Source organism: Scyliorhinus torazame, chromosome 9 (genome assembly GCF_047496885.1).
Source record: "Scyliorhinus torazame isolate Kashiwa2021f chromosome 9, sScyTor2.1, whole genome shotgun sequence".
Taxonomy (NCBI): Eukaryota; Metazoa; Chordata; class Chondrichthyes; order Carcharhiniformes; family Scyliorhinidae; genus Scyliorhinus; species Scyliorhinus torazame.
Window position 1 is genome coordinate 20,123,812 of NC_092715.1, and position 26,655 is coordinate 20,150,466.

A 26,655-nucleotide genomic window follows, 5' to 3' on the forward strand; every position below is an offset into this window, starting at 1 on the left:
GCCCATAGTTAACCGGCTGTTAACCAGAACAACCGGTGCCCAAAGCACAGTTGGTGACCGGCCTGCTACTGTTTTTATCTTTATGGGCTAGTAGAAGGAAGATGCGAGAATTCTGCAACATACAGCTCCGGGAACCACTAGCTTGGGGATTCCCCCTGGGGGGTCCCCCATTGACACATCTTTGACCGGGCAGGTGGTTGAATTTGGGCTTTCCAAGCCTCCCCCTTGAGATTTAAAAAGAAATACACCCAAAAAAAAAAAATCACACAGAGCGTGTGACAGAGCTGACAGCACAACCCCCTGACTCCCAGTCATAAAGGAGTGTTGTCCTGGGATTCTTCAAGTGACATTTCCTGAGGGATTTTCCCCACGAGGTGGCGGTCAATTCCTTTTTGAAAAACCCTTCCTGGTGCACAGACTAAAAATAATCGCCTCTCAAGAATGAAAAGACCAAAGGGGGGGGGGGGGGGGGGGAATCAATGGTCACTTCACCTATCTCACCTCCCAAACAAATTCTCCCCGAACGCAGAGGGATAAGGAGCAACTTCTGAACGCAGAAGCAAAAACAAATTGTAATTCAATTTTTAAAAAAAACCACAGGATCAAGTCAGGTTGTGTGTTAAGGCAACAGACCCTGGTGCATTTCCAGGACTTCCTGTGTTATTTCTAACTATGCCTGATGTGGGCTGATATTGCCAACATTTGTCAGTCTTTGATAAGGATTTGGGGTTTTATTCTGAGGAACTTGAGGATTCTCACTTCTGTAAATATAAAACAAGCACCTCTGTCCCCCCTCCCCCCCCCCTCTTTCAACCAGACTTAGGGGGAGGAGAGGGGGGGGGGGTCAGGTCACAGGATTTAATGATTTCATCCAATGAGTAACAGAATAAAGGTGACTTACCCCCGAGGCTGAGTCACTGGACAGCAATTTGCAATTTCTACTTTCGGTTTTGCCGGTCATATGTTTCTTTGCGTCTCTCTCTGAGGAAGCGAACTGAGTTCCCGGTTGGAGTGAGAGAGAGAGGGCTTTTGAGAAGGTGCCTGTGCAGAGTGAATATGAGGGCTGTGTGGCTGCTGCTGTTGCTGTCTCTCCCAGGTATGTACTCCGATCACTGCCTCTCTGTACCTCGCTGGTAAGCTGATGATTGTGACCTCCACAGGACAAGGGACTGGGACAGGGAACAGAGGCGGTGGTCCAGGTAGAAATTGCTGGAGAAATCAAACCGGCCTGGCAGCATCCTGGGGAGAGGGTGTTCATGTTGGGAGTCGAATGTGACTCCTTCTGTAACGGGGATAGGGAGGGAGGCTGGGTTAACTCAGTAGTCTGTATACATCGAGAGGTGCGGGGCAGAACTATTTATTCTGGGCCTTCAGCTCCTTCCTCATAGCAACGTTAGAAGTGGCTGCTCGCTATCTCACCAATAGAATGTGCAGGGAAAATCTCTCAAAGGTTTGAATATGAGCACTCATTCAAAACCCTTGTTTTTGCCTCATTTCCAGCTACTTGTTGAGCCCCACCTTCTGTCTTATCTTTTCCTTTATTCATTTGCAGGATGCGAGCTGGTTCGGCCTGCATTTATTGTCCTTCCCTATTTGCCCTTCAGAAGGTGGCGGTGAGCTGCCTTCTTGAGCCGCTGCAGTCCATGTGGTGTAGGTACACCCACTGTGCTGTTAGGGAGAGAGTTCCAGGATTTTGACCCAGCGACAGTGAGGGAACGGCGAAATATTTCCAAGTCAGGGCGGTGAGTGACTTGTGGAGGGGGACCTCCAGGTGGTGGGGTTCCCATGGGTCTGCTTCAAGGCTTGGTCTGCCTCTGGACCTCATCCCTCTCTGCATTCAAATGATAGACATATGGACGATAAGGGAATAGTGTAGATGGGCTTTCGAGTGGTTTCACAGGTCAGCGCAACATCGAGGGCCGAAGGGCCTGTACTGCGCTGTAATGTTCTATGTTCTACTGTCCTCAAACCTCTAACTATTGCTTTTGTTATACCGCCAGGCAGTTTCCCTGATATTTGGGCATTGAATCAGATTGGGCCTAGCTATGCTGGTGTCAACCCCACTGAACAACCAATCTGGCCAAGAGCAGCCATAGAAAGCATTTCAGGGCCTTGGAGAGGGTACAGAGGGAACAGATTTACTGGGAAGGTAGAACGTTTGAGGGAAGTCAGTTATGCAGAGAAATTAGGATTGTTCTCCTTCTTCCAGCAGAGAAGTTTAATGTGTGATTTAATAGAATTGTCCAAAATTATGCCGGGTTTATCGGCTGAATAGGGCGAAATGATTTTTCACCGGCAGGTGGATGGTTAACTGGGGAACACAGATAATTAGCACACAGACTGTGGAGTGGGTGAGGTTAAGTAATTGGGTATGTTGCTGAAAAGGGAGGCATGTGTCATCGGGTGCTCATCGGGACAAATGCAAGAATGGCAAATTTCAAACTGTCGCAACAATTTATACTACAGGAAAAAAGCGTCCTGATTTGTTGGCAAGTCGATTCTGATCGCCCAATGTAATCAGGGAACGATAGGGGAAATGGTGGCTGAGCTGCAATGTCGCTGGACTAGTAATCCAGAGGCCCCAGGTTAATGCCCTGGGGTTATAGGTTAAAATCCCACCATGGCAGCTGGTGGAATATCAAAACAATTAATAATGGGCAAGGAAAGCTAGTTTCAGCAATGGTAACCATTAAACTATCGTTCATTGTTGTTAAAACCCATCTGGTTCACTAATGTCCTTCAGGGAAGGAAATCTGCCATCCTTACCTGGTCTGGCCTACATGGGACTCCAGAGCTACAGCAAAAGGATTGATTCTTAACTGCCCTCTGCCTGGTCAACCACCCAGTTAAAGGGCAATTAGGGATGGGCAGCAATTGGTGGCCTTACCAATGGCACCCAAAGCTCATGAAATAATAAAGAAGAAAAGCATTATAAAACAAGGTATGACATTTAGCCATAATAGCAGATATTGGGTTAAATCACCAATCATATTGGTAGGTTGTAAGGTGTGTCCGAAAGCAAAGTAAAGAGGTGGAGAGGTTTGGGAGGTGGAGAGATTTGGGGAGGGGAATTCTAGAGTTTTAAAGTTTGAGGCCTAGGCAACTGAAGGCATGGCCACCAAGGATGGAGCGATTAAAAAGGGGGGGGGGGGGCTACACTTGAGGCCAGAATAGGAGGAACGCAGATATTTCAGAGGGTTGTGGGGCTGGAGGAGATTACAGGGATTGTAGGGGGGGGGGGGGGGGGGGGGTTGGTGGATGAGGCCATGAGGGGATTTGGAAAGGAGGATAAAAATGATAAAATCAAGACATTGCTTGACCAAGAGCTAATGTGGGTCACCCGAGCACAGGGGGGGTGATGGAGGAACAGGACTTGGTGGCGAGTTAGAACGGAGATGAACCCAAGTTTACAGTGGGTAGAATGTGGGAGGACCAGCCAAGGAGGCCAGATAAACCTTGACCTGAAACAACTCTGCCCCTGCCTCCAGGCTTGCTGAGTAATTACAGCATTTCCTGATTTTACTTCAAATTTTAACATCTACGGTATTCGTTAAGCTAGATAAACACACAAGGAATGAAGGATTATAGTCAACACCCATATTTTTTAAAGTTTAGACAAATTATCTCCTTGAAACATAAAGGCCGGGATTCTCCGACCCCACGCCGGGTTGCGGAATCCCGGGGGGGGGGGGGGGACGGGGACGTGAGAATCGCGCCCCTCTGCCCCGACCCCGGCTTCCCGATTCTCCCCCTCTGATTCTCGGGCGCCGGCGGGATTCCGGGGGGAGGAGGGGGGGGGGGGGGGATCTGACCCCGGGGGGGAGGGTGCACGATGGCCTGGTCTGAGATCGAGGCCGACCGATCGGCGGGCGGGCTGGTTCCGTGGGGGCCTATGTTCCTCCGCGCCGGACCCCTGTAGGGCTCCGCCATATTGCCCGGGGGCTGGCGCGAGAAGGGAACCCCCGCGCATTCGCGGGATCACAGCAGCCGGAGCGCGCAAGCGTGGAATCACGCCGTCCGTGGCACGCATGCGTGAACCCGCGCTGTCTGTTCCGCGCCGGCTGGAGTTGCGGGGACCACTCCGGCGCTGACCTAGCCCCCTAGGAAGGGGAGCGTTCCCCATTATCTGGGACGGTCGACGCCGGAGTGGTTGGCGCTGCTTTTGACGCGGGCGTGAGGTCATAGCCCCATTAAAGGAGACTCCCGCCCATAAGATTCTGCAGGAGCTTGATAAGGTAGCTGCTGAGAATGTTTATCTCATGGTGGAATGTAAACTAGGAGAGGCAGTTTCAGAAGAAGGGGTCCGCATTGGAGACTCAAATGAGGAGTAATTTATTCTGAGGGTTGCGATTTTTGTTTTGGAATTCCCTACCTCAAAGGGATGTGAATTGTCACCTGGTCGAGGTCACCTCGAGGTGTTTGCCCCGCCGGAGTGGCAGCGCCCACATGTTCCGAGAGATCTACCACCTTACCAAGGCTACAGTAACTTCATTGCAGTGTTAATGTAAGCCTACTTGTGACAATAAAGATAGGTATGAGGTACAGTTCCTCTGATTGGGCCCGCAACCTCGGGGGGCCTGCCTACCACCCCTAATTGGACGGCAGACATGGAGGCTGCCTCTTAATTGTCGGTACGAATGGGGATCGGAACCCAGAAATGGTCAGGATTTGCGCTTATATTCCAAGAGCAGGAGATTTTGGCCAATGGGAGCATAGGACACAGGAGCAGAATTAGGCCACTCGGCCCATCGAGTCTGCTCCGCCATTCAGTCATGGCTGATATATTTCTCATCCCCATTGTCCTGCCTTCTCCCCAAAGCCTCTGATCCCCTTATTAATCAAGAACCTGTCTATCTCTGTCTTAAACACACTCCGTGACTTTGGCCTCCACAGCCTTCTGCGGCAAAGAGTTCCACAGATTCACAGCAGTGGGGTCACCCCTACTACCTACCGTCAAAAAGAAGTCGCGTTTCTTTACGGTGGTGGAATTATTCAAATTCCATGGGAATCCGTAAATATTCTGAATCTCAGGGTTTTTAATTCTGTACTTCCACCTTCTCGTGAATCACAGAGGCCAGGTAGTATGTAAAAGATGTTGAGCGTTGCATAAGGTCTGCATGTACCGCATGACTGCATCCCAACCAGCTGCGTCCCGTTGAACGCTTTTCCCACAGTACCCGTCACTGGTGAGGGATATGGTAATGAGTTTATGGCCTAACCACAATGACGGAAGCCTCTCGCGTTCCGCTCCAGTGTTGCTCAGCTGAACATTTTAAGGCTAAATTTATTCTCGCCTTGTCATCCCTCGGTTTCCTGGCGGTGTGTGAATCATGCAGCTTACGAAGGAGGCCATTCTGCCCGTCGTGGCAGTGCCAGCCCTGGGAATCACGGAATGGTCACAGCAGGGCAGGAGTCCATTCGGCCAGTCATGTTCATGCCAGATCTATCTCCCAGTATAATTCGCCTAGTTCCCACTCCCCGCGCCCCCCCTCCTCCTTTCCCTCTAGTCCTCCTCATTTTTACTTCAAGTATTTATCCAGTTCTCTTTTGAAAGTTCTGATTGAACCTGCCTCCATAGAAGGATAGAATCCCTACAGTGCAAAAGGAGACCATTCGGCCCATCGGGTTTGCACCAGCCCTTGGAAAGAGCACCCTATTGGGTCCACTCCTCCACCCTATCCTCGTAACCCAGTAATCCCACCTAATGTTTTGGGCAATTTATCATGGTCAGCCCACCTTACCTGCACATCTTTGGACTTGTGGGAGGAAACCGGAGCACCCGGAGGAAACCCACGCAGACACGGGGAGAACGTGCAGACTCCACACAGACTGTCACCCCAGGCTGGAATTGAACGCGGGTTCCTGGCGCTGTGAGGTTGCAGTGCTAACCACTGTGCCGCCCTAACTCGACCACCCTCTCAGTGCATTCCAGATCCTCTCTGTGTTGGAATGCATTTCCTCAGGCTGCCTTTGGTTCGTTCACCAGTTACATTAAAACGCCGTCCTCCGTGTGGTTTTCAAGAGGTTAAAATTACAGCATAAAAACCCTGAGAACGTTTGTGAGAATTCAATGGAATTTAAGTTATCGGTAAAGTAAACTTCCCAGGTTTCTTTCATTTGTCTGCTGGAGTCTCGTGGACTTCCCCAGCTGCGTTCACTGTTTGCATGCACGGGAACATCGGAAATAGGAGCTGGATTAGGTCGGTCAGCCCTGTGAGGCTGCCGCAATATTCAATAAGATCACAGCTGGCAGCCACATCTGTCAGTGGGCCAAATGAGGCCCTTAAGTGGGTAACTAATGCCCGCTTAAGGGCTTCATCCCAGTGCCACGCTGGCTTTTAACTGGTGCCGGGAGAACCCCATGCCCGGTGGTTGGGCCTGCGCGGGCTGGTGATGGTTTGGGGGCGGGTGGGGGAGAATCCCTCCTTATTTGGTCCCCTAGGTCCACACCCTCCCACTAACGTATAACCCCCTCCAGGCTGCCCTCCAATCACGGCCTCTCAAGCCCTGGTCCACACCTCCTTCGCCGGCCCTCATCGCCAGTACCCAATCGGCGACAAGGTTCGTCTGGTTATTAACCCTTACACGAATGGGGACTGTTACTCCCTGTCTACTCTGTACAGACCCCTCATGACTGAACACCTCGAGAAAGTCGCCTCTTAATCTTCTGTTCTCGAAGGAGAACCATTGTTAGGGAATTTTGGCCTCCTTCTGGGACTCTTGGGGAAACCAGAGTGATGTTATTTGTGTGAGGGGCCATTCGACATGCAATTTATTGACACTGTGCCTCTTGGAATTGCTGTAGGAAGTGAGGGAGTGTTGGTGGAAGTGCCGAGGAGGGTGAATGGAATGGTCGGAAACCCTGTTGTTTTGCCTTGCAATTTCACCTCCCCCTATACGGGCTACACCACCTTTGAGATTACCGTTATTTGGAAGGTGAAGACGTTCTACAAAGGGCCAGTTCTCTTCAACTCGACGAACAGAGCCAGAAACGAAGAGGGATTTGAGAATGTGGTCCACACAAACGTCAACGGCCGTTACAGACTGGCCGGGGACCCCAGGCAAAATGATGCTTCGTTAGAGCTGAGAAGTGCCACGTTGGAGGACACCAGTCAGTACTTCTGCCGGGTGGAGGTCAAACGACAGGGATTACCTCCTTACATGAAGGAAACCAACCCTGGAGTCATCCTGAAAATAACAGGTACATTAAACATGATCCTAAATTGCTGGGTGTTCGGGGGGGGTGGGGGGGGGGGGGATAGTGGAGAGAGTTAAAACAGCCCCGAGTTTGACCGATGGGTGAAAAAATTGTCTCTCTCTTGCTCTGTGACCCTCTTGTGACGTGCAACACTATGGAGATGTTTTACTACATTTGATGGCGCTCAGTAAATGCCAGTTGTTAGAGTCATAGAGTCAGAGAGGTTTACAGCATGAAAACAGGCCCTTCGGCCCAACTTGTCCATGCCGCCCAGTTTCTATCACTAAGCTCGTCCCAATTGTCCACATTTGATCCATAACCCTCTATACCCAGCTTTCCTATATAAATGTCGAGATGCTTTTTAAAGGAAAAAATTGTACCCGCCTCTACCACTGCCTCTGGCAGCTCGTTCCAGACACTCAGCACCCTGTGTGTGAAAGAATTGCCCCTCTGGACTCTCTTGTATCTCTCCCCGCTCACCTTAACCAATGCCCACTAGTTTTAGACTTCCCTACCTTTGGGAAAAGATGTTGACTATCCACCTTATCTGTGCCCCTCATTATTTTATAGACCTCTATAAGATTACCCCTAAGCCTCCTACGCCCCAGGGGAAAAAGTCCCAGCCTCTCCTTATAACTCAAACCATCAAGTCCTGGTGGCACCACAGTAAATCTTTCCTGCACTCTTTGTAGTTTGATAATATCCTTTCGGCCCCACCAGAGGTGTAAACACCCTGGAGCACAGCTACACGAGCATCAAAGGTGCCTACCACTCCTTTCCCCAACCACGCTTTGGCAAATCTGACCACAAGTCGGTATTCCTACTTCCGGCCGACAAACAGCAACTCAAGTGTGCTGAGCCGGTCAAGAAAACCGTGCTGGTCCGAGGCATCTGAGGACATCCTCCGCGATTGTTAGGAGACTGTGGACTGGTCCATATTCAAGGCTGTGGCAGCTACCCTGGGCGAGTACGCAACCACCGTCACAGACTTCATCAGTAAGTGTGTCGAGGACTGTGTACCAAAGAAGACCGCACGGGTGTTCCCCAATCTGAATCCTTGGCTCAACCAAAGGGTTCACTCCCTGAAGTTCTGGATGGAGGCGTTCAAGTCTGCCGACCCTGACCGATATAAGAAATCCAGGTACGACGTACGGAAAGCCATCAGGGAGGCCAAAAGATAATACCGCATCAAACTAGAGTCCCAGGCCAACGACTCTAACCCATGACGTCTATGGCAGGGCCTCCATGAGATCACAGGCTACAAAGCAAGGCCAGGCAGAATCTCTGGGGCTGGAGCATCCCTCCCCGATTAATTTTGAACAGTCAGCCAATGCATCAGTGCCACCCGCCACAACAGCCCTGGACACATCCATACCCACTATTACAGCCTCAGAGGTAAGAGCTGCCTTCTTGAAAGTAAACCCGCAGAAAACGACGGGCTCCAATGGAGGCCCTGGGCGAGCCCTCAGAGTCTGCACAGACCAGCTGGCGAGTGTATTCGCAGATATCTTCAACACCTCACTTCTCTGCTCCGAGGTCCCCACCTGCTTCAAGAAAACCGCCATAATTCCAGTATCAAAGAAGTACAAGGTAGCCTGCCTCAACGACTACCGACCGGTGGTCCTGACGTCTGTTATCATGAAATGCTTTGAGCGGCTAGTCATGAGATGGATCAACACCAGCCTCCCAGATGGTCTCGATCCGTTGCAGTTCGCCTATCGCGGCAACCGATCCACAGCAGATGCCAACTCTCTGGCCCTACAATCAACTCTCGAACATCTCGACAACAAGGACACCGCTCCACCTTCAACACCATTATCCCAACAAGACTAATAACCAAACTCTGCAACCTTGACCCCTCCCTGTGCAGCTGGATCCTCGACTTCCTCACCAACCGACTGCAATCTGTCAGGATAGGTAACAGCACCTCCTCCACAATAGTCCTCAACATCAGGGCCCCGCAAGGATGTGTGCTCAGTCCTCTACTGTACTCCCAATACACACACGATTGTGTGGTGGGATTTAACTCCAATTCAATTTATAAGTTTGCATGTGATACGACTGTTGTGGGTCGTATCTCAATCAACGACGAATCAGACTACAGGAGGGAGATAAATCACTCGGTTACATGGTGTACCAAAAACAACCTCTCTCTAAATGCTGGAAAGACCAAGGAACTGATCATCGACTTCAGGAAGCGTAGCACGACACACACTCCCGTCTGCATCAATGGCTCTGAAGTGGAGATGGTCGATAACTTTAAGTTCCTGGGGGTCACCATCACCAACAGTCTGTCCTGGTCCACTCACGTTGATGCAACAGTCAAGAAAGCCCAACAACGTCTTTACTTCCTACGGAAGCTAAAGAAATTCAGCATGTCTGCATTGGCTCTCTCAAACTTCTACAGATGTGCGATTGAGAGCATCCTATCCAGCTGCATCACAGCCTGGTATGGCAACTGCTCGGCCCAAGATCGCAAGAAACTGCAGAGTGTGGTGAACTCAGCCCAGCGCATCACACAAGCTTGCCACTCCCACATTGATTCTGTCTACACCTCCCACTCCTCAGGAAGGCAGACAGCATTATCAGAGACCCCTCCCACCCTGGCATTGCCTTCTTCCAGACCTTCCATCAGGCAGAAGATACAGAAGTCTGAAGACCTGCACATCCAGACATAGGAACAGCTTCTTCCCCACAGCTACTAGACTCCTCAATGACTCCCCCTCGGACTGATCTGTTCCCTGTAAAAACACTATTGACGGCACTGCTCTTGTTTAGCCTTGTTCCGCACTGTAACCAATCACTATTTTGTTGATGCACGACTGTCAATGTTCTCTGTCGATTATTCTTTTGTCTACTATGCACGTACTGTGTACGGTCCCTTGGCCGCAGAAAAATACTTTTCACTGTACTTCGGTACATGTGAAAATAAATATCAATCAATCAATAATAGGGTGACCAGAACTGTACACAGTATTCCAAGTGTGGTCTTATACAACTTCAGCAAGACGTTCAAACTCCTGTAATAATAATAATCTTTTATTGTCACAAGTATGAAGTTACTGTGAAAAGCCCCTAGTCGCCACATTCTGGCGCCTGTTCGGGTAAGCCGGTACGAGAATTGAACCTGTCTAGCCCACTGAGCTAAGCCGGCCCATCATTGTTCTGACCAATGAAACCTAGCATGCTCTCCCCAACTCCCTACCATTAACTGTTGTTGTACTGTTGCTCCTCCTCCATGACATTTGCAACCTTTGACATGGTCGGCCACACCATCCTCCTCCAATGCTTCTCCCTCAATTGCCCAGCTCATTGGCACTGCCCTTCAGCCAGAAGTGCCGAGTGGATGATCCATCTCGGTCTCCTCCGGAGGTCCCCAGCATCACGGACGTCAGTCTTCAGAATCACATGACATCAAGAAATGGCGGAAGGCCCTGGATACTGCAAAGGCTGTGGGCCCTGACAATATTCCGGCAACGAGATACTGAAGATTTGTGCTCCAGAACTTGCTGCACCCCTAGCCAAGCTGTTCCAGGACAGCTACAACACTGGCATCTAACCGGCAATGTGGAAAATTGCCCAGGTGTGTCCTGTACACAAGTAATAGGACAAATTCAACCCAGCCATTTACCACCCATCAGTCTACTCTCGTTCATTGGTAAAGTGATGGAAGGGCCATCAACAGCGCTATCAAGCGGCACTTACTCACCAATAAGCTGCTCACGGGCGCTCAGTTTGGGTCCCGCCGGGGTCACTCAGCTCCTGACCTCATTACAGCCATGGTTCAAACATGGACAAAAGAGCTGAACTCCAGAAGTGAGGTGAGGGTGACTGCCCTGGGTAGGAGACACTAATAACATTCCAAAAATACTAAATAATCAAGGGGCAAAAGGGGGAGGGGGAGGAAATAAATATAATAATTATTACCAGAGGAAGGGATGGCATGGTGGCGCAGTGATGAGCACTGCAGTCTCACGGCCCTGAGGACCCGGGTTTGATCCCAACCTCGGGTCACTGGTCATGTGGAGTTTGCACATTCTCCCCGTGTCTACGTCGGTCTCACCCCCACAACCCAAAGATATGCAGGTTAGGTGGATTGGCCACGCTAAATTGCACCTAAATTTGGGAAAAAAATGAATTGGGCACTCTAAATTAAAGAAACCTTTTGCCAGAGGGAAAAGTACGAGGGAAACAAATGGGGCTGAAAGCCGATAAGTCCCCTGGACCTGATGGACTGAATTGCAGGATATTAAAGGAAGCAGCTCCAGGGATAGTGGATGCACTGGTAGTAATTTTCCAAGAATCCTTAAATTCTGCAAAAGCTCCTGACAATTGGAAAACTGAGAGGATCGAGGGTTATGGGGATAAGGTGGGAAAATGGAGTTGAGGATTAGCAGATCAGCCATGATGTCATTGAATGGGGGAGCAGACTCGATGGGCTGAATGGCCCACCTCTGCTCCTATGGTCGCGATTCAACTAATTGGGAACCAAGTCTCCTAGCGAGCCTGTTTAGCGTGTGCGTTCCACCCCGTGCAGCGCAGAGAGCCACATGGCTGTACAATGCAACTTGCTGTATAACGGGCCTCAGCGGGAACGCACGGCCGAGGCCACACACAGCCCTGCTTTGTGCACTGAGGACTTGCGCTCACCAGAACTCCTCAGTGTAGGGAGAGATGGGGTCTCGATCTCGCAGGCCCCCAAAGCGACCCCGACCACCCTCCCAATGCACTAAAGGAGAGACCCCGGCCCATCATGCGCGCCCAAAAAATGCCAACTTGGCAGTGCCAACCTGGCAGTGCCCATGCCAGTGCCACCTGGTCACCTTGGCAGTGCCATGTTAGCATCCAGGTGGTATTGCCAATGTGCCTGGCTGGCACTGTCAGGGTCTCTAGGTGGCAGTGCCAGGGTACCACCCTGCCCAAAGGGCATGTAGCTGGGGGTCCTCTGATCACCTGGGAGACCACCACGCGTACCGATCCATCTGGTCCAGGTTCGTGGGCACTCGCCCAAGGTCTCCCAGGTGAAAGGGATGAATCCCAAAGCTTCGAGAATCTGCACATTAAAGTGAAACTAGCTATCTTATGTCATATGGTCTTATAACATCAAGGCCGTATTGACTGAGTGTGACTTCAAGGACCCTGAGAAAAACTGGAATCAATGGGAATCAGGGGAAAGTGCACTGCTGGTTAAAGTCAATAACTGGCATAAAAGAAGATGGTTGTGGGGTTAGAGGTCAATCATCTCAGCTCCAGAACATCGCTGCAGGGGTTCCTCAGGGTAGTGTCCTCGGCCCAACCATCTTCAGCTGCTTCATCAATGACCTGTTTCCATTATAAGGTCAGAATTGGGGTTGTTTGTGCAGTCATCCGCAATGTTCAGCACCATTCGCGACTCCTCAGATAATGAAGCAGTCCCTGTCCAAATGCAGCAAGACCTGGACAATATCCAGGCTTGGGCTGACAAGTGGCAAGTTACATTCGTGCCACACAAGTGCCAGACAATGACCATCTCCTACAAGTGAGGATCTAACCATCGTCCCTTGACTTCAATGGCATTAACATCACTGAATCCCCCACAATCAACATCCTGGGGGCTACCATTAGTCAGAAACTGAACTGGACTAGTCATATAAATACTGTGCTTCAAGCGCAGGTCGGAGACTAGGAATCCTGAAGTGACGAACACACCTCCGAAAGGCACAAGTCAGGAATGTAATTGAATAGAATCGAAGAATGCCTATGGTAGGACGGTGTCTAAGGTTGTGAACACCCGGGTCAAGCCGAGCTGGGGGTTAGCATTATTTGGGGAATCGGAAGAGCCAGGAGTGCAGGAGGCGAAAGAGACCGGTATTCTGGCCTTTGCGTCCCTGGTAGCCCGGCGGAGGATTCTGCTACAGTGGAAGGATGCGAGGCCCCCAAGCGTGGAAGCCTGGATCAGCGACATGGCAGGATTCATTAAACTGGAGAGGGTACAATTTTCCTTGCGAGGGTCTGTGCAAGGGTTCTTCAGGCGGTGGCAACTGTTCCTAGACTTTCTAGCGGAGCGTTAGGAGGTGGTCAGCAGCAGCAGCAACCCAGGGGGAGGGGGGGGGTTTGGGGTATGTGTTTGTTATTGTTTCATGGAGGGGGTTGTACATTGGGGGATTTTGCGATATAAGTGTACAATGTTGATCTGTGTGTTTTAAGCTTTTCTTTTTTGAAAATTTGCTAAAATTGAATAAAAATATTTTTTTTAAAAAAAGAACCCCTGCAGTACAGTAGGAGGCCAATTGGCCCATTGAGTATGTACTGACCCCCCGAAAGAACACCTTACCTAGGCCCTATTCCTCGCCCTATGTCCATGACTCCACCTATCCTTTGGACACTTAGGGGTAATTTAGCATAGCTAATCCACCTATCCTTCACATCTTTGGACTGTGGGAGGAAACCGGAGCACCCGGAGGAAACTCACACAGACACAGGGAGAAAGTGCAAACTCCACACAGATTGCTAGCCCTTCCACAAACATTCACTCCCTCCACCACCGACGCACCGTGGCAGCCGTGTGTACCATCTACATGATGCACTGCAGTAATTCACCAAGGTTCCTTAAGCAGCACCTTCCAAACCCACGACCACTCCCATCTAGAAGGACAAGAGCAGCAGATACCTGGGAACCCCACCACCTGGAGGCTCCCCTCCAAGTCACTCACCACCCTGGCTTGGAAATATATCGGCCGTTCCTTCACTGTCGCTGGGTCTACATCCTGGTACTCCCTCCCTAACAGCACAGTGGGTGTACCTACACCACAGGGACTGCAGCGGTTCATGAAGGCAGCTCACCGCCACCTTCTCGAGGGCAATCCGGGATGGACAATAAAAGCTGAACTGGCCAGAGAGGCCCACATCCCTTGAATTAATCTTTAGAAACCTGGTTCCACTTGAACCCATGGGGTCAGAGCAATGTTTTAAATGCTGGCCCAGCTAGCGACACCCACATCCCATGAACAAAAATAACAATTCTCCTCCATCACACTACCCTTAGGTGACACAGTCACTTGCAGGCTGCACACACACACACACAGCTCCACCTTGCCACCCGTCCCCTCCTCCACTCCATTGCCTCTGTGGTTTCAGATGGATTGATTGATGGGCAGTACAAGGTGCGGAGGTTGTCCGCAGCCTATGCCAGCATCAAATAGATTCAGCAGTGGTGCAGCTAGAACCATCTGAGGTGGCAAATTTCAAAGAGTCACAACTCTTCAAAGAGATTTCTCCTCATCTGAATCCCACACGATTGACATCCGTATCCTGAAATATGCCGGGATGGTATTGTCGACAGCCCCTTCTGACATTGTGCTGATGGAGCACCACCCGTTTCCTCAACCTGGGTGTCCCTGGAGAGGGAGCAATTGGTGTCCACTGGCCACCTGAAGCCCTCACCAGGAGGACAGGTGTTGAACCCAGGAAGTATCACCTAAATTCAATTGGATACCTTTAACAATAACATTTTGAACTTAGTGGTGCCTCTTTCACATGTGGCACAGTTCCTTTGTAAAAGCAACCTTCCACCGGAGCTAAATGAGGTATAAAGAGACCATAAAACCATGGCTCATAAACGCTTATAAAAGTGTACAAAGATTGGCTCCAATTCTATCCTTCACTATCTGACATTGTACAACACACCTGCACCAAACCCTCCAGTGGCCTGCCTCTTGTGTACTGTTCTGTCATTAACACAATGCTATTAAAGTTTATGGAACCAAGGTTGGTAGGGGGAGTAAAAACGTAAAACTAGCAATGATCTAGTTGGTTAATAGAATGGGCTAGAAGGGCTGAAGAGCCTCTGGCTTTTCCTGTGTTCCTTCCTGGGAACCATTTTGGCACCATGTCCCCTACTTCAGACCTCATACTCTGGCATTCCCTCTGCCTCCCGCTTAAGACTCTCTTTTCCAGCCATTGATGTAATGTTTGAAATGTCGTCACTGCTGTAGGACAGCACGGCAGCCAATTCACGCACAGCAATATCCCACAAATCAGGTCATGGACAGACGACCTCTTTGGGTGGTGTTGATTGAAGATCGGTGGAGCAGGAAGAACTTGCCCGCTCTTCAAAATGGTGGCGGTGAGATCCTTTAGTATATTCGAGAAGGCTGACAGGGTTTAACGTCTCGTTGGACAGGTGGCACCTCCAACAGTGCAGCATGCCCTCAGTACTGTGTCAGCCTGGATTAGAAGTGGGACTGAAGTATCATTTTTATACTTTCCACTTTCTAGTCTGCTCGAAAGCCGGGCTGCTCCACGATTCAGTACCTTGCTTTAACTGCTTGTCTATCCTCTTTGTCCTCAGGCCCGCCCATCATCCTGAACATGTTCATCCAAGTCATTAATGCCACCCAGTTTACCCTTGTGTGCCTCGTCAGAGGGGAACCCGCCCCAAACATCCTGTGGATCGACCCCCAGAGACTCCCCGTCAACGGCAGCAACACGCCAGTGACGCGAGGCCCGGGGAAGTATCAGGTTGTGGGGGAACTACATGGGCCGAAGCTTGGCGGGAACTACACCTGCAAGGCCACCAACAGCCAAGGCGATGTCACCCACAACATCTACTTCGCTGTTGTCAACGAGGACCGGGCTCTGCTCAAAGTTATCATCGGTGCTTTGTGTGGCAGTCTCCTTTTGATCATCGCGATTGTTATTGGCCTCGTGATGTGGAAGAGAAAGAGCGGTGGGTTATTATACCTTAAGAGATGATGATGTCATTGGAGTCATTTTACATTGGGGTTGAATTTTTTTTTCAAGTATGTGGTTTGCGTGTCACTTAACATTACAAAGGGCAGGAGGTCCCCACCCACAAGGGTACACCAGAATCTAAAAATCAAAAGGTGAGGGAACTGAAAGGGGAAAAGGAATGAGAGGTAGAATGCAAGTCAGGATGGTGTGTGGTTTGGAGGTGTCCCTCTGCATCTGCTGCTCTCGTCCATCAAGATGGTAGAGGTTATCCATTCAGAATGTGCTGTCGAAGGTGCCTTGGTCATAGAATTTACAGTGCAGAAGGAGGCCATTCGGCCCATGGAGTCTTCACCGACCCTTGAAAAGAGCACCCTACTTAAGCCCATGCATGCACCCTATCCCCGTAACCCAACAACCCCACCTAATCCTTTTGGACACCAAGGGCAATTTATCTTGGCCAATCCACCTGTCCTGCGCATCTTTGGACTGTGGGAGGAAACCGGAGCACCCGGAGGAAACCCACGCAGACAGGGGGAGAACGTGCAGACTCCGCACAGACAGTGACCCAAGCCGGGAATCGAACCTGGAGCTGTGAAGCAACTGTGCTAACCACTGTGCTACCATGCTGCAGTGTATCTTGTGGATGGTATGCAGTAGTGCCACTCTGCATCAGTGATGGAGGTTGAAGGTGGGGGATGGGGTGTCGATCAAGCGGGGCTGCTTTGTCCTGGATGGTGTCGAGCTTCTTGAGTGTTGTTGGAGCTGCGCTCATCCAGGCAAGTGGGGAGTATTCCCTCTCACTCCTGACTTGTGCCTTGTAGATGATGGACAGGATGTGGGGAGTCAGGAGGTGAGTTACTCACCGCAGGATTCCCAACCTCTGACCTGATCTTAGTCACAGTATTTATAGGATAATAATTGGCTGATTCATTGATAAACATTCAAAAGAGATATTTGACCACAGTGCAAGCTTGGTAACTGAAACGCTTCAAACATTTTTGCCTTTCTTTCCCCATTCAGGATCAATCACGTTTATACGAGAGACGAGGTACGATTCCACCATTCAGTTTTTTTCTGTTGACAGTGTTGATATGTTTTCTGAATGTGTCATCATTCTGACGATCTACGTCAAATTAATATTTAATTAGCGGGTCATTTTTTACTTGTGGCCACAGAAAGAATTTTTCCATGAAATTCTTCCATGAGAGGCCCAAATTTGTTGCCCGTCCCTAATTACCCTGAATTGAGTGAATTGAGAAGCCACTTCCAAGGGCAGTTAAGTCAACCACATTGCTGTGGGTCTGGAGTCACATATAGGCCAGGCCAGGTAAAGGCAGCAGATTTCTTCCCCTGAAGGACATGAGTGAACCAGATGAGGTGATGCCGGTTGCCAATGGTGACCATGGCCAAGATTAGCTTTACGTTCCACAGTTAGTAATTGAATGTTTAAATTCACCAGCTGCTGTGGTGGGATTTGAACCATTGTCCCCGGGGCACTGGGCTGGGCCTCTGGGTTATCAGGCCTGTGACATTACCACTGTGCCCCCACCCCACCCAAATAGGTCTTCAATACCCACCTGATTCTCCTGGGAATACCGCTTTGACCAATCGATCTGCGCCATGGAACATCTAAAAGGGTGGAGGAAGCAGATTCCATAAGACATAGGAGCAGAATTAGGCCACTCGGCCCATCGAGTCTGCTCCGCCATTCAATAAGATCATGGCTGTGGTGATCTGAAATCCACTGCACTGCCTGTCCCCCAGAGCTCTTCTGTCCCTTGTCGGTCAAACATCTGTTTAACTGAACCTTCAATATATTCAGTCACCTAGCACCGTGCCCCCCCCCCCCCCCCGCACCCCCAACCGCTCTGTGGGGAAGAATTCCAAACACTAATTGGCTCTCTGAGAGATGAAATTCCTCCTCCACCTCCATCTTATTTGGCAGACTCCTTATTGTCAAACTGTGTCCCCTGGTTCTAGATACCCCCACAAGGGGAAATACCCTCTCAGGAACCACGCTGTCAAGCCTCTTCAGAATCCGTGGGGGGGGGGGGGGTTCAGACCTGCCATCGGCTAAATACATCGACGGACACCCATAAGAGGAGATTGGCAACCAATTGGGTTTACAGCCTGGTAAGTGGGAAAGCTCCCTGGCAGTGTGACCGGAAGCCATCTCCCAATGTGGCTCCTCCTACTTTACTGACCCTCCACCTGCGTTACTGCCACCCGGCGGCTGGTAAGATTCAACCCTAAAACTCTCACCCTCGTTCTTAAATCCTCTTCACCAGAATCAGGGGATTCTTACAGCGCAGAAGGAGGCCATTTGGCCCATCATCTCTTGCACCGGCTCTCGGAATGAGTCATCCACTCAGTGAGTTTTCCCTGCTTTCTCCCCATAACCCTGCACATTCTTTCTCTTCAGATAGCAGTCTCACTCTCTTCTGAACCCTCTGATTGAATCTGCCTCCACCACACTCTCAGGCAGCACTTTCCAGACCTTAACCACTCGCTGCGTGAGATAGATTTTCCTCATGTCGCTGCACTTGCTCCTTTTGTAAGTTATCTTAGACCTCTGCCCCTCTCATTCTCGATCCTGTCACGAGTAAGGACGGTTTCTTCCTGTCCACTCTGTCCAGATCCTTCATGAGTTTGAATACTTCTGTCAAAACTCCTCTCAACCTTCTCCTCTGAAAACAAACAGTCCTAACTTCTCCAATCTAATAATAATCTTTATTGGCACAAGTAAGCTTACATTAACACTGCAGTGTGGTTAGTGTGAAAATCCCCCAGATGCCACACTCCGGCGCCTGTTTGGGTACACAGAGGGAGAATTCAGAATGTGCAAATTACCTCATAGCATGTCTTTCGGGACTTGTGGGAGGAAACCGGAGCACCCGGAGGAATGAAATGAATGAAAATCGCTTATTGTCAAGTCGGCTTCAAATGAAGTTACTGTGAAAAGCCCCTAGTCACCACATTCCGGCACCTGTTCGGGGAGACTGTTACGGGAATCGAACCATGCTGCTGACCTGCCTTGGTCTGCTTTCAAAGCCAGCGATTTAGCCCTGCGCTAAACAGCCCCACGCAGACACTGGGAGAACGTGCAGACTCCGCACAGACAATGACCCAAGCCGGGAATCGAACCTGGGACCCTGGCGCTGTGAAGCAACAGTGCTAACCACTATGCTAGCCTGCTGTCTTCAGAACTGAAGTTCCTCATCCCTGGAGCCATTCTCATGAACTCTGTTAATATCACCCACTCCCCATCACCGCAACCTCCTTTAGTCTTGCCGTCTCCCGTGGGCTCTGACTTTGATCCGACATTTCCCCCCCCCCCCCCCCCCCCCCCCGCACAGTCTTCACTATTGATGATTGTGGATTTAGCTGTCTCAGACCCCATACTACGGAAATCCCCCCCCTACCACCACCCTGCCGCCTCCCCCTCCTTTTAAGATGTTTCTTAGACCTACCTATTTGACCTACGCTCTCATGACTGACCCTAATAGCTGGTCCGGAATTCTCCAGCCGTTGGGATTCCCGGAGGCGTGGGGTGGTTTCAATGGGAAATCCTATTGACAAGCGGCGGGGAAGAGAGAATCACGCCGCCAGTGAAGGGCACGCGGCGGAGAAACACGCGGGTGGGGGGGCCGGACAATCCCACCCATATTTCTTTTTCGATGTGGAGATGCCGGCGTTGGCAAAATGATGCCGATTTCTTTTTTGGATCAGCATTCGTTCATTTTGTCTATTTGCCTTCGTGAAGTGGCTTGTGATATTTTCTGCATTTTAGAAACACAGGTTTTGTGTCATCGCCTTTGACCCAGTTGGGCAGCTGAATGTGCCTCTGGGTGACTGCCCCATATGGTTATGGGTTCATTGGAACTTTACTGTGAATATTGTGCCATCCGTCATGGAGTTCTCATGGCACAGGGATAGCACTGCTACCTCGGGACCAGAAGCTCCAGGTTCGAGTCCAACACCAGAATGTGTTGGCCACGGAAGGAGCAGTCACTTTTTTTTTAATGTAGAGTAGCCAATTCATTTTTTCCAATTAATGGTCAATTTAGCGTGGCCAATCCACCTACCCTGCACATCTTTGGGTCGTGGGTGTGAAAACCCACGCAGACACGGGGAGAATGTTCAAACTCCACACGGGCAGTCACCCAGAGTCGGGGTCGAACCTGGGACCTCGGCGCCGTGAGGCGGCAATGCTAGCCACTGCGCCACCGTGCTGCCCGGAAAGAGCATTCACAATGTGGTCAACGGGTTGATAATCAGCTTGTGAATCCTCTCCCCACTCTTCCCAAAGGGGGAGGAATGTGTGCGTGTGACAATGCGCTTAAACAAAAGCTAACAATTACCGTTGCGGTTGGAATTTCTTCCTTATAAAAGGCAAATCTTTTTCTCATCTCTTAGACAGCAGCCGGGCTCATCCAAATATTGGAAAGTTAAACCGAAATCGACAGCAGGTAACTATGGGTCCATTATAGTGATGTCCAACAATTCAATAATGATTTAATTCTTTCACTCGAGAAGCTATGATTGGTCTCCGTAGAGCGGAGAAGTTTCAGGAGAGATTTTGTGTGGGTGTTCAAAATGACGAGGGGTTTTGATAAGATACTGTATGTACTCATCACTGTGTGAAGGTACAGTAGGGGATGATGCATAGTCAACTGTAGAGGAAGACCTAAGTCAGTCTGGAAGGCAGTGTGAAGAGAGACTTGTTAAGGCACAGGGGACTATGGTGCAGCTGAACGCCATTTTTTAAATACCTGTATTACAGGTAAGGCTGGTGAACTGAGGGCTTGATTAACACAGGGGAGTGTGATATTATTGCTATCATTGAGACATGGTTGGGCGAAGGACAGGACTGGCAGCTCAATATTCTGGGTTCTAGAGTCTTAGGCGGGATGGGGGGGGGGGGGGATAAAAGAGGAGGTGATGTTTCAATACTGATCAAGGAGTCTCCATGGGCTCCTCAATTAAGGCCATAGGGGTGGGACTTTAAAACAAAAAAAGGGGGCAGTCATGTTGCTGGGAGTGTGCTATAGCCTCCCAAACAATCAGGGAGAGATAGAACAGCAGATACGTAGATAAATCTCAAGAGTATAAAAACCTCCCCAATGTTACAGGTTGACCATCCCGTATTCGGAATGCTTGTGGCCGAAAGTATCCCGGATTCCGGAATGTTTTTAATGTTGGAATACCTGTAAAATTATATAATGAAGGGGCAGCAGGTTAGCATTACTGCCTCACGGCGCCGAGGACCCGGGTTCGATCCCGGCTCCGGGTCACTGTCCGTGTGGGGTTTGCACATTCTCCCCGTGTTTGCGTGGGTTTCATACACGATAATCACAGTGAGTCTGCATTTATGTCTGACTATGATGACTGCTGAAAAGAAACTCCCGTTTTGGAACCAAAACAGCCCCACCTAGAACAGCCCCACCGAGAACAGCCCCACCTAGAACAGCCCCACCTAGAACAGTCCCATCTACAACAGCCCCATCTGGGGGCTGTAACTGTCTGTGACGCGTTGGGACCTGCTCATCGCCAGGGAACCTTCCTAGGGCCTTGTGGAATTTTCCACTTGCGTCAGGTCACGTCGGCGCTCGCAGAAAAGTCCGGATTTCAGAGCTTTTCGAATTTCGGGATTTTTTTTTTTCTTAAAATTTAGAGTGCCCAATTCATTTTTTTCCAATTAAGGGGCAATTTAGCGTGGTCAATCCACCTAGCTTGCACATCTTTTGGGTTGTGGGGGCGAAACCCACGCAAACACTGGGAGAATGTGTAAACTCCACACGGACGGTGACTCAGAGCCGGGAGCGAACCTGGGACCTCGGCGCCGTGAGGCTGCAGTGCTAACCACTGCGCCACCGTGATGCCCGAATTTCGGAATTTTGAGTAAGGAGTGCTCAACCTGTAATTGTGTGAAAGGCTTAGAGAGGGCAGAATTCGTAAAGTGCATCCAGGAGAGCTTCTAGAGCATGCACGTGGAAGGTCCTACAAGAGAGGGGGTGGCACTTAACCTAATTCTAGCAAATGAAGCCGGGCAGGTGGGAGAGGTGTCAGTGGGGGAGTATTTCGGTGATAGTGACCATAACTCGGGAAGATTTAAGGTAGTTACGGGAAAGGACAAAGATGGACAGGAAATTAGGTTTCTGAACTGGGGATGGTCGATAAGACAGGATCTGGCCAAAGTGGACAAGGTGCAGCTACTGGTCGAAAAATCCACATCAGAGCAGCGGGAGTCAATCAAAAAGGAAAGAGAGAGAGTACGATGACAACCTATTCTCAGAAGTGTGGGACCGACAAGTCCAGAGAACCCTGGATGCCAGGGCACATACGGCATTGGATAAGGCAAAAAGAAAGGCTAATGGCATTTATGGTGTGAGCCCTAGAGACATTGCCACAACACTACCACTGAATTTAATGGCTTTTCAACAGGTTGACATGTGTTTGGTTTGGGCCCACATTGAATGGACAAGTTGACCCCTAATGGCTAACAAGTTGATTTATTAAGAGGTTAATTCAAATCGGCTTTCGCCCATTCGAAAAGGGAACTAAATGTCTTGCATAACTGTTCAAACCTGATCTCCGGTCAATATTTTTAACCATTGATTGCTGCAAGAAAGACCCAAGCATTAAATTATATTTCTACTGCATTTAACAAATAAATACCTTTCCATTGCTGCAGTGTTTGAGTGATATTTGAGTGAGCTCACCTTCTGCGCAAAGTTCTGGCCATAGTCTCTGTCTTTTAAATAGAAAATCAAACAGTATTGATGGGGGTGGAATCTTGTGTGACCGCCCCCAAGGCAGGTTTGGCGGTTGAGGGACATTTATTCAGGTGGGAGTGTGAAGGGTAGGGACCCTGGCACCTGCCCACCTCTGTTCACACTAATCCATGGCAGGAAGACCCATGGACGGCCCTCGCAGCCCAGCACCATTGGGGCCTTTTAGTAGCCAATACATGCCCAGTTAAAGGCCTCATCCTGCCACCACTGGTATTAAGCTTGTGGGCACCCCAGCACGGGTCCCTCATTCAAAGACACTCCCGTGCCTGATCGAGGGTCGCGACAGCAGACAGGGGGAAACCAAAGGTAGATAGTGTTTTGAAGAATAAAGGGATTGAGGGTTATAGTGTTCGGGCCGGAAAGTGGAGCTCAATCCACAAAATATCAGCCATGATCTCATTGAATGGCGGAGCAGGCTCGAGGGGCCAGATGGCCTACTCCTGCTCCTAGTTCTTATGTACACCACTGAGAACCACGTACCCTGCCCTTGCTGCTGTGCTCCACCCCCCACCCCCACCCCCACCCCACCATCATTAACCAGTGCCTGCCTCTGTCTTTGATCTGAGGCCCCAGGTTGGTGTAGTACCGGCAGCAGCCACTGCCTCCCTGGTGGTGCTATTGAGTACAGAAGAGCCACCGGCTTCTGATTGGCTAGCGGCTCTTGGTGGGTGGGGCATCTGCCCCGGGGTCCTTGAACCCAGGGGAGGGAAGGCCTGCCGTTGGCCTCTCAAGTGCCTGAGTGAACAAGATACAGTGGGCCTCAATGAAAAGAGACGGCGTGAAGGCCTTGCAGGCTCTCCAGCAGGCCCCCAAGACCCCTGTCACTTTCACAAGACTCCCCCCAAATCCTGGGGCAGCTAACCCATCACTAATTATCCCTTTGTTACTTTTATGAAAAGTTGGATTCATTTTTTGCTACCTTTACCTATGTTGAGAAGTATTTGGCTAGTTTCACTCTTGCCTTTCCAATTGTATTTAACACAATAGCTTCTTTCTTCCCAACACCGCATTCCTGGCCTGTGGTTCTGATATTTTGGGGGGCCTTCACCCCTGAAAAACTAGGGTCAACATTTACATGTGGTATATGAAAAATTAGGCTTTCTTGGACCAAAAACCACAGGGTTAACATTTATGCGAAATGCTTGGTAAATAAGGAGATACTTCCCAGGGTTGGCAACCAGCGGACACATATTTAAACAGAGGAGTCAATTGGGAGATGAGACTTTTTTTTTACCCAAGCAAATTGTTATAATTTGGGATAAACCTGAAAAAATGGTGGAAACAGAATATTCTAGAAAAAACCTCAGAGCAGGATGTACTGGAAAGAATTAAATATGTAAGACTGTGTTAACCTGGCAGGTTTAAAATGCTGTCACTCACACAGATAGACAACGAGAACTTCTCCAATTCTGAAGTCAATTCCTTCTCTTTTACAGAAACAGCTTGCACTGTCCCAGAATCCCCGCCTGACTTCAACAAGGAATAGCTGACGGGTTCCTTTCGGTTGTGACACTTTTGACTACACCACGGGACCAGGCATTGCAGGATCGAGCTTACCCCAAAATACACCAACAGAAAAAACACGCTTCGCCTGAAAGGAGTCAGATTTTGTGTGAAATGGTCACCATAACTTGATATCCCTGTTTCGTGCATCCGTGCAATGTGTGCGCGATTGGGTGAGCCGAGAACGCTACAGGTGTCTTTTTTTATTTGGAGATTGGCCAGATGCATGCACGCATTCAACCACCCAAGCAATTGACTGTCCGATGACATTCCACGAGACAGAACATCGCAGTTATCCCTATGAACCCCGACATGAAGGCTGGCAAGAAGCAATGATTTGGGAGAGTGTGTGTGTAGAGGTTCTGCTCATAGCTTCACCATCTGCAGAATTCATAGAATTTACAGTGCAGAAGGAGGCCGTTCAGCCCATTGAGTCTGCACCGGCCCTTTGAAAGAGCACCCCACTTAAGCCCACGCCTCCACCCTATCCCCGTAACCCAGCAACCCTACCCAACCTTTTTGGAACTGAGGGCAATTTATCATGGCCAATCCACCTAACCTGCACATCTTTGAACCGTGGGAGGAAACCGGAGCACCCGGAGGAAACCCACGCAGAAACAGGGAGAACGTGCAGACTCCACACAGACAGTGACCCAAGCCGGGAATCAAACCTAGGACCCTGGAGCTGTGAAGCAACTGTGCTAACCACTGTGCTACTGTGCCGCCCCGAATTTTCATTTTCAAAAATTTCATTTTTGGGACCTGCCCATCGCTGACATCAATTCCCCATTGCTTGAGGTGATGGTTGGGGGCCACTTTAACGAACCTTTGAAGACCTTTCACTGCAATTTGATGATATATTTGAGTGCCTGACTGAATCATTTTAATTACCCACGTTGTTATGGGAATGCAGCCTGGGCAGTTGATCCCCGTTTGCGAAGAAAATTCGAGAACCAGTTGGGTTTTTACTACAAATCCGGCATCTTTGCAGTCACTTTTACTGATAACTTTTAATTTCTCGATTGAACTGAATTCAAATACTTGCCTTTGAACGTCAATCTCTGGATTATTAGTGCGGGAACATAACCACTACACCACTATCCAACCTTCGGAGATTTTCAGTATAGAGGAATAGTAAGCTGCTTGATCACTGGAACCCGACAATCTGCTAGGTCTAGTGTTCTTTTAGTTAACTGAGAGACGTGGGATAAATTGCTGCTCCCCGTGCCAAAGCCTATCTGGGAGAACCACGATGGGTTTAGCGGAATTTACCACAGAGTCTCGTCTTGGCTCCAGGTTCTTGAAATAATCAGAAGTAACATGGGAGCGGTCTGTAACTGAATCTGACAATCTCCCGGGAAGGAACAGAAATCAGGTGCACACAAGACAGTGTTTGTTTATGGTGGATAAGGGGATCAAGGGGTCCGAGGGAAAGGAGATCAGCCATGTTATGACTGAATGCGTGAGGGGCTGAATGGCGTTCCTCCTGTCCCTGCGTTCCCGCTGCTGCCAGGTCAGTACAAGCCCCACATTGCTGGTGAAGCATTCTGTCCTCCAGCTCCCCCTGGATGAAGTGATATCGAATGCCCTTCACACCAGGGAGGTGCATTATAGGAACAGGAGTGAGGTCATTCAGCTCCTTGAGCCTGTCCTGTCATCTAGTCAGACCGTGGCTGGTCCGTATACCTCCGCTCTTTGTGTAGCCGTCTATCTCGCGCCCCCCCATCATTGTCACGAAATAATGGATGGATTATGTAATAACAGTGCACTGATAAAATCTGTCTCCCTTTGCGACCATTGGAATGAAGAATAATATATTTCCAACAGGTTGCATCTGTATTTGGCGATTCAGCTGAAAGAAGCTTAATTAGTATTTATTTATTGATCTGGTTGGGGAACAGTTGGCTCCATCGGCTAGTCAGTAATACAGGATGCTGACCAAAGTGTGGGTTCAATCCCTGTTCTGGTTGTGTTAACTCCGAGATGTACCCACACGCCCACCCTACACAAAAAGCAAGTGTCTATTGGAAAGAGCATTACTGATGGCCCTTTGTGGACTAAGGTTAATTACTTATAGATCTGTTCGATATTATTTATCTTTTGTGAAAGTCTAGATTGGAAGAAATAATCACTGTTTTAAGGTTTCATTAGACGGCCTTGCCACAAACAATGCATAAAGCTTCACAGTCCAACACCTCACCTTGGAATCACTGTACATTATTCAGATAGTTTAATTATATTGTACATAAACTGGTCGAATAAATGGTAATTTAAAACTTTTTGGGGCCTTTGCTAATTTTTTTCACATCCATCACTGAATCACCAGTAAAACATCCGACCCATTACTGTGTCAATCCCAGAGCTAAAACCTGGAAAGGAGGAATTCAGGAAATCAGGCTGGTGAGCCGTACATCAATGGTAGGGAAATTATTGGAAAAGTTTCTTAGG

The 26,655-nt window shown here is 49.5% G+C and overlaps 1 protein-coding gene across 1 annotated transcript; it reads left to right on the top strand.

The window, feature by feature from the left end:
• The first annotated feature begins 697 nt into the window (after window positions 1-697).
• LOC140429096 (sialic acid-binding Ig-like lectin 15) lies at window positions 698-26,486 on the top strand. Its single transcript, XM_072515662.1, has 6 exons — window positions 698-1,096; window positions 6,806-7,201; window positions 15,528-15,905; window positions 16,931-16,958; window positions 20,327-20,379; window positions 24,141-26,486. The coding sequence occupies exons 1-6, from the start codon at window positions 1,057-1,059 to the stop codon at window positions 24,188-24,190; spliced, it is 945 nt and encodes a 314-aa protein (XP_072371763.1). The 5' UTR covers window positions 698-1,056; the 3' UTR covers window positions 24,191-26,486.
• Window positions 26,487-26,655: the final 169 nt, after the last annotated feature.

Bases quoted from the DNA above. Each gene is read 5' to 3' on its own strand.
- LOC140429096 (XM_072515662.1), top strand. From the start codon at position 1,057: ATGAGGGCTGTGTGGCTGCTGCTGTTGCTGTCTCTCCCAG. The intron at 16,959-20,326 runs GTACGATTCCAC...CTCATCTCTTAG, and splicing joins ACGTTTATACGAGAGACGAG to ACAGCAGCCGGGCTCATCCA. The intron at 20,380-24,140 runs GTAACTATGGGT...TCTCTTTTACAG, and splicing joins TAAACCGAAATCGACAGCAG to AAACAGCTTGCACTGTCCCA.